Here is a 10,522-nt window from a genome sequence, read left to right as displayed (position 1 = left end):
TCCTCTGTGCTTGGACTAGTCAACCAGGCTATATCTGGGTCGAGGTATAACACTCCTTCAGATGAGGGTAGTCCTATGTTAAGAAATAGTCTGAGAGTCTCAGGTGTGGAGGAAAGATTGTGCCAAACAGGATCACTGAATGCATTTCTTCACCTCTGCCTGAGACCTACTCGTAGGACAACTTGACAAGTAGCTAAATCCACTATTCTAAGCATCACCCCACATTTTCTTGCTGTCAGAGTCAAAGGGGAATGAAACTAAGATAATTCACCTATTCCTTACTTTTCTTTTTCACACATTAGTAATGATAGCACCACTTCCAGCTTATGTATACTGTTACAGAATAGAGATGAGCAAAGGTAATGGGAAAATATATGCTAGCTTACTATTATGCCAGACCAAGAACTGGTAAATACAGTATCTATTTAATGTTACCATCTGGAGGTGACCTGAGTCTTCTGTATTCAAGGTTAAGGAACCTTCCCAATTTCTTCCATATATTTTAGCAGGACTTAGTTTCTAGTCTAATCAAGGAGAGAACCTTAAACTAAAGCTAAGGAGGAATTTCCTAAAGTTAGAACAATTAATCAGTGGAATGACTTCCCTCCAGAAGTTGTGGGTTCTTCAACATTCGAGGTTTTTAAGAAGAGATTGGACAATCAATTTGTCCGAAATGCTATAGGATTTCCTGCATGAGCAGGGGATTAGACTAGAGCGGGGATAGGCAACCTGGGCTCTTTTATGACTCATGGACTTTAACTCCCAGAATTCCTGAGCCAGATTCAGTTTGTAACTAAGATCCAAGATCTTTTTTATAACTATTATTGCCAACATATTCCTGATCTATGGATATGGATTTGACTCCTAGTCCACAAGTGCATAATGATTTTTGTCTGTTACTTTACCCTAACTCTGTAACCTATTGAAATTCTTTTATATTTATATTTCTGTCTTCTGGAAATTAGCCATACCCCACGTCATTTTATGAAAGAAGTAGATACTACAGAGAGGTCAGTCTGAATACTATCTAAGACCAAGCTTTTTAAGTGTGGGTGTGGTAGTAGTGATAGTCGTAGTGAGAGCCAGTTTGGTATAGTGGCTAAGGCAGTGATGGCGAACCTTTTAGAGACTGAGTTCTCAAATGGCAACCCAAAACCCACTTACGTGTCGTCGGGTGCCGGGTGGGCATGGCCCATTGGGGTGTGTGTGACCCATTGGGTGGGTATGGCTGCGGTGGTAACGGCAGACTGGGTGGGACTAAAAAGTTCAAACAATCAATTCCAACTTTGCGAGATTTTTTTCCCCACGAGAAGTTGAAATTGATTGATTGAACCTTTTTTTTGCACATGGTGGTGGAGGACTAAAGCTAAAAGGGGTTATAAAACCCAACTGAAGGCCATAGGTTCGCCACCATAGGGCTAAGGCATTAGGTTAGATACTACCAGGAGACTGAGTTCTAGTCCCGCCTTAGTACTGGGTGACCTTGGCCTAATCATTTCCTCTCACCCCTTGGAAGAAGGCAATGGCAAATCATTTCTTGCCAAGAAAACTCCAGGGACTTGTCCAGATAGTCCCCAAGAATTGGACGCACTTGGAGGAAAAAATGGTTATGGTAGGACAAGGCACAGATATTATAGTTAGTAATCTAGCAAAAACACTAGTACTGAAACAAGATGGAAAACAGTGAGAGAAAAGCCTTTGCTTTTAGACATGCAACCTTAACTATAAGGACTAGTAATCTGATATAGATTATCACAGTGTGGGAAAATAAACAAAGCTGATTTCATTATTAATTTTCCTAGGAAGATATTTTCCTAAAAAATAACGGGCTTATAACCCATTTCTGTACATTAACTCTAAACTGATGTTTTAACATATCACTTGAAAATATGGCTTTTATCACCGATGTCTTACCACCAACACACACTGTTTTATTTCTCAGAAAGAGGTAAATGGTTCAGAAGCCATAGATTTCAACTCTCTATTAAGAGACAGTTACCACTTTTCCTGTATTACAAACAGGACCTTGCAAAAAACATTGTGTTACACAAATTACCTCCATTCTTCTTTTGAATACACACAGGCCAGAGTAGACTCTGGCTTTAAATTCTGAAATAAATACAGGATGTCAGAGAGAGAAAACCCTCTTGTTTTTCCCAAGAGAAGTACGCTGTCAGTAATAAACATCTAATCTTTCCCTTGTACCATATTGCACTCAGAGCAACTATATAAGTAAAGTGAATTGAAGGTAGGAATGGAGTTTATTCAGCAGCAGTCCACTCCTCTGGGCCAGAGAGCCCCTTCTCAAGTGCTTCAGTGTAACTGAATCCTACTTCTAAAGAAATCTGCCCTTGTAATATCAAGGCTAGCAGCTTGATATGGTGGACTTCTCCATTCAGGGCAGAAGATGACTCTAAGATACTGAAAAAATGGCTCAAGATTTTGAAAGTGCCCAAAAGGCTCCTAGTTGTCAGCCACCCAAAGGGCTGTCAGAGCTGCTGAGGCTTCCCGTAAAAGGGGTTGCAGAGTCTTCTTTGGCACCTTCAGAGTCACTCCATTAACCACAGTCAGAAACGTCACCCTTGTATTGGGAGCAGTTTTCCGACTCCTTGTCCAGTGTGGCTCTCCAGGTTTCCACTGGTAAATTGTATTGCCTACCAGCACATGGATTCTTCTCCGCCACTGCACAGCACAAGGTGGCAAGACCAATATAGGAAGGTCTGGGATGGCCACATCTTGGCTCACTGTGCCATCCTTGCTCAGGAAAAAACATTTATGGGTGCCAGAAATCAGAGCTCTGATTACAGTGCCAGGAGTTTCACGTCGACTGCTCTCTTCAACAAGTCCGCCAATGACAAAGATGCCATTGTCCATTGCCACTGCAGTTGATTTGTAACACTGAAAAGCTAATGGCATCTGGTTCCACACATTTAAGCTTGTATTGTAAATCAGGATGCCCCGGTGGGCAAGTCCATTTGCTCTTGTATGAGAGAACCCTCCAATTAAGTAGAGCTTTTTGTTTAGTGAAGCAGAGGCAAAATGACTCACTGCAAAGGGTAGACTGGCAATGGGAGACCAGATCTTCTTTTCTAAGTCAAAGCTTTCTGCAGAATCAAGCACACTTCGGCCACTCCGGCCTCCCAAAGCATATAGTTTCTGTTTGCATGCTAGAAAGCCATGTTCTCGTCGAGGTACAGACATGGAAGGTAGCTGCATCCATCTCCCAGTAAGAGCATCAAACTCATGCAGGTTGCATAAGACAGAACCATTAAGCCTTTGTCCTCCAGATACATAAAGCTTGTGCCCTACAGACAAGAAGCCAGAGGAATCCAGATACATCAAGGGTGGTATCTCCTCCCAACTTTCTGTCTGTAGATTGAACCCCAGGAAATGAGTTTTCAAACGTTCCACTACTCCTCCTTGCATGTTGCTTACAAAGAGACCCAAACTCACAATCCAGTCATCATACATGCCATGCCTGAGACCTCCACTCTTCAGCAACCTCCCTACGCCATCCAGTTGCTCCCATTGTAAATGGGCATGCCCATATTTTGCAATAATATCCTTCTGGACTCTTGTGATCTCCTCAGAAGTTAAAAGTGGAAGTCGAACTTGTTGCATCAGCTTCTTGATGAGTGAGAAGTGCTCAGCCGGTTGAGACCTGACCCAGTTCTGCACAGCCTGGTAGACTGCTAGCTCAGAAGACACAAGAAGTTGGTCTGATGAGACAATGCTGATTACTGTACTGAGATCTAAGCCCAGAAAGGACTCATGTTCAGAAAGAGGCTCAAAGTTCAAGGTGATGTGGCGTGAGGCTACACGGAGCAAAGTATGGTGATTATGAGCATAGGCCAGAGAATAAATCTCTAGGCAACTGTCCATAGAAATGCTGTCAGCTAGGAACCTAGTGAGTGCAAAACATGAAAGGGAAGAAAAGAAAATAAAGAAAAGAAAAGAAAAGAAAAGAAAAGAAAAGAAAAGAAGAAAAGAAAAGAAAAGAAAAGAAAAGAAAAGAAAAGAAAAGAAAAGAAAAGAAAAGAAAAGAAAAGAAAAGAAAAGAAAAGAAAAGAAAAGAAAGAAGGAGGGAGGGAGGGAGGGAGAGAGGGAGGAAGGAAGGAAGGAAGGAAGGAAGGAAGGAAGGAAGGAAGGAAGGAAGGAAGGAAGGAAGGAAGGAAGGAAGGAAGGAGCATAATTCATTAGTGGAATGGCTTATCTACCTTGCCCGCAGACATGGGCCAATTTTCCCCTTCACTAAAGATCAATTATAACTACTGAGGCACACTTGACAAAGGGCACAATGTTATCTTTTCTGTAGCAATTATAAAAAGACAAAATGTTCACAAAGAAGTGGTCGGCAAAATAATTTATGCCTTCCACCAGTCTCTCTTACATATAAAGTTAAGTACGAGCCCCTCATGACATTGCTTTTGATTTGTATTTATTGACACATTCATACATTGCTGAGTACCCTAATCTCAGAGTGTTCTACAACATAAATCTAAATCAGAGTCAATAAAAGATTAAAATATTTAACATCAAGCATGAATGATTACTCATTGGAGAGAGAATCCATTAATTGAGAGCACACTTTAACTCACAGAAAACTCGGTGAACAAGTGGGGGTTAGGAATTGAGTCTCCTTGGAGATGGAGTAAAAGGAAGGAATGCTTGGGGACAACAGAGAAAGAGGGCTGCTCTGTAGCAGGTCAGCACTTCGTAAGGCAAAATGCAGGACCTGAGCCAAAATAAGCCTTAGCAAAGGTAAGGCAGGAGACTGGGGTGAGTGGAATAAAATGGAGATTTTTAACCATGTATATCAGGGATGTCTGCAAGGTACGGTCAAAAAAGCAAGATGATGGCCAGAGCATCACTCACTCCATCATGTTGGTCATCTTGATTTTTTTTTTACCGGATAGCACAGCCACTCTTAATATATGTGGATAAAGAAAAAAATTCCAAAATAATGGGGGAAATGAAATATACAATAGCAACTGCAAGATGAGGAACACAGAATGAATACTGCTCATTTTTAGGCAGCATATTTTTGAGGCAGAAATAGAGATGGCAGCAAAACTAGCTAAGGATCCATCTTCTATTTTTCCTGATTTCAATTACAGAAGCATTCTATTTCTATTAGACAATCAGCTGTAATAACCTTCTATGAGATTGCTGGAATTTTCAATGACTGTATTTACATAAATGTCACTTTAATTGATAATGTAGTAGCACTTGTGATATTTCCTGCAAAGCCCATAGTAACAAATTAGGTAAAGGTTCCCCCGCACGTGTGCTAGTTGTTTCCAACTCTAGGGGCCGGTGCTCATCTCCGTTTCAAAGCCAAAGAGCAGCGCTTGTCTGAGGACGTCTCTGTGGTCATGTGGCCGGCATGACTAGATGCCAAAGGTGCACAGAACACTGTTACCTTCCCACCGTAGTGGTCCCTATTTTTCTACTTGCATTTTACGTGCTTTCGAACTGCTAGGTTGGCAGAAGCTGGGACGAGTAACAGGTGCTCGCTCTGTTACGCGGCACTCGGGATTCGACCCGCCAAACTGCCGACCATCTGATCGACAAGCTCAGCGTCCTAACCCACTGAGCCACCTCGTCCCTAGTAACAAATTACATAGCCCTATATAGATTAGGACATTTTTCATTCATTTTGCTAATATGTCACAAACAAGCATTGTCTTAACCATAAATGAAAAGATCATAAACTCTTTGGGCACATAGGAAGGACTAAGATTCAGTCAGTGATGGGATTCAAATATGTGAACAACCGGTTCTCTGTGTGAATGCCACTTCCAGAAGTCCATTCTATGCCTGGGCAACAAAAAATTAGCTACCGGTTCTGCTGAACTGGTGCAAACTGGCTGAATCCCTCCACTGGATGCAGTACTAAAAGTAAGAATGAAATTCCAAACTCTCCCTTTATATATGCGAGCAAAATAAATATAGCTACTTTGTCAGACATTGTTACCCATTCAGTCATGCTGAATATTCCATCACACATTATTTGCTCAAATGTCTCAAATAAATATGAAATAAATTGTGTTCTATAAAAATATTATTTATCTTATAGGATGAAGGATGGTTCGCTCTTAAAGATTCATCCACCTTCCCAGACAGCCCCAATTTCAGCTCCACAACATTATTCTGTTTAGACTAAATTACCTGCCAATAATGTCCTGCAGTGGGAGGATGACAAGCCTGTTGGCTGCTGTGAAAAGATCTTGTGCAATCTCTGGTGTAAGTAGTAATCGTCCTGTGTAGAGGTAATCTAAGATTATCTGAAGGATGGATGAGGCCATGTCTTCAAATACAACTTGCCTTTCCCAGCATTCTCTAAAAGGCCTGGTGAACATAGCACGGAAGTACGGACTGAACGAAGCCAACAATGCCCTACAAAGAGAGGCAACAAAATACTAAGAATGTCACCTTGCATTAAACATTAGATACACATTTTTGGCTGTATAGCAGGGGTGTCAAACTCAATTTCATTGAGGGCCGCATCAGCATTGAGGTTGCCCTCAGGGGGCTGGGTGGGTATGGCCAGGGTGGGCGTGGCCTACTGGGTGTGCGTGGCTAAAGTGTGTATGGCCTACTGGGTGAGCATGGCCAGCTCTACATTGTTCGCATCAAGGGTGCCTATGGGGGACTGGGCAGGAGTGGGACAGATCTGAGGGTCTTTGGTGGAAGAAGGGTCTCTGGGCCAGGGCCAAGGCAGTGGGGGCCGTTCCCTCACTGTTTCCAGGATGGCTTCGCGGGCCACATAAAACCACTTCGCGGTCCGGATCCGGGCTCCGGGCCTTGTGTTTGACATGTCTGCTGTATAGGATTCTTTTACATAGGGATAAGGAAAATATTACTGAGTTTGCATGTCCATGCAAATTTAATTCACATTTCCCAAATTTGTCCAAATCACAACATTTTTATCAGTTGGTATTTCTAATGATTTGAATATTGTAATGCAACTCTTCAAAAAAGAACTGCGATAAAACACATAAATACATAATGCAAATAGAAAAGTTTTATATTAGTGAAATCAGTGTGCAAAAATGCAGTGAACCTAAAAGCAATTCCTTACCAAAAACTGTCCACCAGGCAGTAATTAGGAAAAACAGTCACTGAATAAGTTTCCATGAGGCTTTTTAAAAAAAAACACGGGGGGGGGGGGAAGACAAATGATTATGAAACAAAAACAGGACAAACATAAAATTGGAACATAAAAGTTGCCTGGGTTCAAAATTTGAAGCTCTGACCTGTCCTATATCATGATACCAGCAATGCTCAGAAGCCAAGTGTGCTCAGATAGCAACCAATCTGGTATGTTTAAAGGTTCTGTAGAACATAGGGACTTCCTTCAGACCACCTTCCAGCTTCTTTTCCTCTCCCCCATTCCTGCACAGAGATAGTCTTTTTCTCAACATTTCATGACTGGCAGACGTGCAGGTGTTAATGGGCTGGTCTCAAACTTCTTTTGAAGTATTGAGAAGTGGAAAAGTTGACTGTTTAATATGCTTGAATAGATAACTTGTCACTGATGGCTTCTACCCATCCTCTCCTCCACCTACCCATCAAGACTTATAGTTTTCCTGCAGACCTGAGTTCTTAAATCTATGCTAAAGCCAGCCTTGGATGATTGATTGTCTTCCATAATGGTAGCTAACATTAGCGTAGGCATGTTGTTGTTTTTAATCTTTCCAAATCTGAGAATACTGTATGAAGGAACGAGACTTTAGATCAAGTTTGCCAAATCGAGAACTTTAATAATGTGTTATAACTTTTATTATCCTGCATCAATAGAGATATTAGCCTTGCTGGTTTGGGATAAAATGGGAAGTATGGTGTTGCTGATTTGGAAACTAGGAAGTTCGGGAAGGTTGATTATATGTTCCATGACTGTTAAAGGGCTCCATATTTTACAAGATGATAAGAATGATAAATACAAACAATTTAACATCAGTATTAATATCAATATTTCTAAATATTGAAATAGTCCTTTGGGGTTGAGTGGCTGATAAATTCAAATACAAACATACACGCTTATGAACAACTAGAAGGACAATGCTGTTCCAAACTAATCAAGCCATCTTGTTCAACACTGTCTTCTCCATAATGGCCAGTCAATGTGGTCAAAGTCCACCATGAGGGAATGAAAACGAGAAGCTTTCCTCTAGAAGCTGGTATCTAGTACCCCTGAATACAGAGATTCTGTTTTTCTGTTAACTGTTTATATATTGATTGGTTGATCTTCCCTGAAAATATCTAATCCTCCTTTAAAGCTCTCTAACATAATGAGTGGTAATGAAATCTGTACATTAATTATGCAATATAGAAAGGAGGACTTTGTTTTCTTTGAATCTTCTGCCAATCACTTTTATTGGATGACCCTGTACTCTCACACTATGAAGACGAGGGGGGTATCTCTATCCAGTTTCTTCACACCAGGCATAATTTTATTAACTTTAATTATATTTCATTTACATAAATCTCAACTATTAGGAGGAGGAGTGGGATTTATGCTATGCTAATTTTACAGAAAAGTTTGTTAGACAAAAATAAATAACTCAAGCTTTGACAGGAACACGAGCTGCATAGAAGTATTTGAATGGCTTTGAGTGGCTTATGAGGGATATTATATGGTGAGATCCATTGTGACAAAGAGTATCATAGATTCTGCAGCTTCACCCTAGAACTGCAACATCTTGCTGTTAATATATTCTCTGCCCTAGTTTATCTATTTTACAATCCTGGATAAAGCACCTGGTTGCAGATTACATGTAACATGACTTGGCTTTTCAGGACAATATTTAAAAACTATGAGATCTCTAAATCCAGAAAACACACCTGTGACATGGGAAATGCTTGCCTTCAGCTACCAGGATGGCATCACAAAGCTGTTGGGTCTTACAGAGCTGCATCAAGCCTGTCAGGATGGGGAAACAAAACCAAGTTGGAATGTTAGGTCCTGTCTAGAAACAATAAAGAAGATGGACATGCCCACTGGTCAAGTAAGAACACCAAGAGATGTGCTGGATCTTTTGTTCCAGTACTGTTTTTATTTCAGTAGTATATCAGAACTAGTTTGTGGTATAGGATGTCTTCTGCTTTAATTTCCTGGTTCTATTTATTGTTCCAGCTTTCATTTTGCTAAAATAAAAGCCACAAAAATAAAATCAGCATAAAAATGTCAAACTGAGGTAATCCATCAAAGAAAGAAAAGAAATTCAGACACCATACTTGAATATAGAGTACTACACCTAAACCACTTCAAATTGCCTTAGTGTAAATCAGAAAATATTTTATATCCATATGAGACAACATTTCCCACCTTGGTTCCTCCACATTAATTGGCTTACAAATCCCCAAAGTGTCAGATAGTAAAAATAGTGAGACTGAGGCAAAAGTGTGGCTTCTGAGTGAAAGCAGAAATTATCTCTAGGGGAGAAAAAAGGCTTTGGTTTCCTGCTGGAGGAAATATAGCAGTTAATATAGACAACTCATTTTTATAATCTGTGATAAACTTACCTTGAGTTACATAATATCCCAAAGTAGTAGGCTTCACACTTATATCAATCTCTTCACTATTGTTGAAGTCTTTTTTGGCATCCATAATCCACCTACAGGTACAAGAATCTCTTTAAAAAGGATTTTTCTCTAAGATTCATCAACCAGTCATTTCTAGGGGAGAAGACACCATCCTATAATTGGCAATAAGATGTTAATAGCAGCCTCATGTGAGTTAGAATACAGAGCTCCAGGACCCAGCAGCATCAAGCCAAATATATCACAGATACTCTGCTGTCCTCCTGAGACCCATTGTTATATAATAAATTGGAAACCTAGAGGGTTTTTTCAGTCCAGGTCTCATCTTGAAATTCTGAAGCACATTACAAATTGTAATCCATACCTAATTTTTCTTCTTCTTCAGAGCATCATTGATCATCTTATTGTTTCTTCTTCTCCCAGGCACCTTGGAATAATGTCCTTTGCATTCACTGATGACTCAACCACCCGCCTTTTTTGTTGTTAATTCTTGAACTGTCAATGTATATGGCCTTTTAGGTTTTTATTTTTATTTTTTTATTTTAATTCCATTTATATCCCGCCCTTCTCCGAAGACTCAGGGCGGCTTACAAGCTTAGCAGTAGCCTAAAGGTTAAAGTTGTTAAAGTAGGTTAAAGTTGTAGAGAAAGCGTAGCTCACAGAGCTCAAACTTCACATGCAGAAAGTTCTGGATTTTGTCCCTGACCTCTCCAGTGTTAAGGGAATAGGCAGCAGCTGATCATTTTGCTTCTGATTACAGTAAGTGAGTAGGTAAGTGGGAAGCAATTACAACTCTGAATAAATAGATAAACAACTACCGTAGCCAAACTTCAGGTTTTTATATTCTTTGAATGATTAACCTGGAACAAAGAAACATTCACAAACCCAGTCTCTGCCCATGGCTTTTATTTCCATCTGATGTTCCCATATATCTACCAGGAATAGGTATCAAAATACTGTACAAAAACTGATTTGG

The 10,522-nt window shown here is 40.3% G+C and overlaps 1 protein-coding gene across 1 annotated transcript; it reads right to left on the bottom strand.

Annotated features, from left to right (window-relative positions):
- Nucleotides 1–2,463: 2,463 nt before the first annotated feature.
- On the bottom strand, nucleotides 2,464–10,296 carry LOC308663926 (kelch-like protein 6; the record flags this gene model as incomplete). The annotated part of the gene is made up of 5 exons (XM_081320738.1): nucleotides 9,911–10,296; nucleotides 9,529–9,620; nucleotides 8,848–8,926; nucleotides 6,172–6,399; nucleotides 2,464–3,904 (listed from the first exon to the last, which is right to left on the bottom strand). Exons 2-5 carry the CDS (start codon nucleotides 9,611–9,613, stop codon nucleotides 2,464–2,466), a joined length of 1,833 nt encoding a protein of 610 aa, XP_081176864.1. The 5' UTR covers nucleotides 9,614–9,620; nucleotides 9,911–10,296.
- Nucleotides 10,297–10,522: the final 226 nt, after the last annotated feature.

Source organism: Vipera berus, assembly GCF_964194415.1.
Source record: "Vipera berus genome assembly, chromosome: 2".
Lineage (NCBI taxonomy): Eukaryota > Metazoa > Chordata > Lepidosauria > Squamata > Viperidae > Vipera > Vipera berus.
Note: the sequence above shows the minus strand (reverse complement) of the source record. Positions and strands in the feature narration are given on the sequence as shown.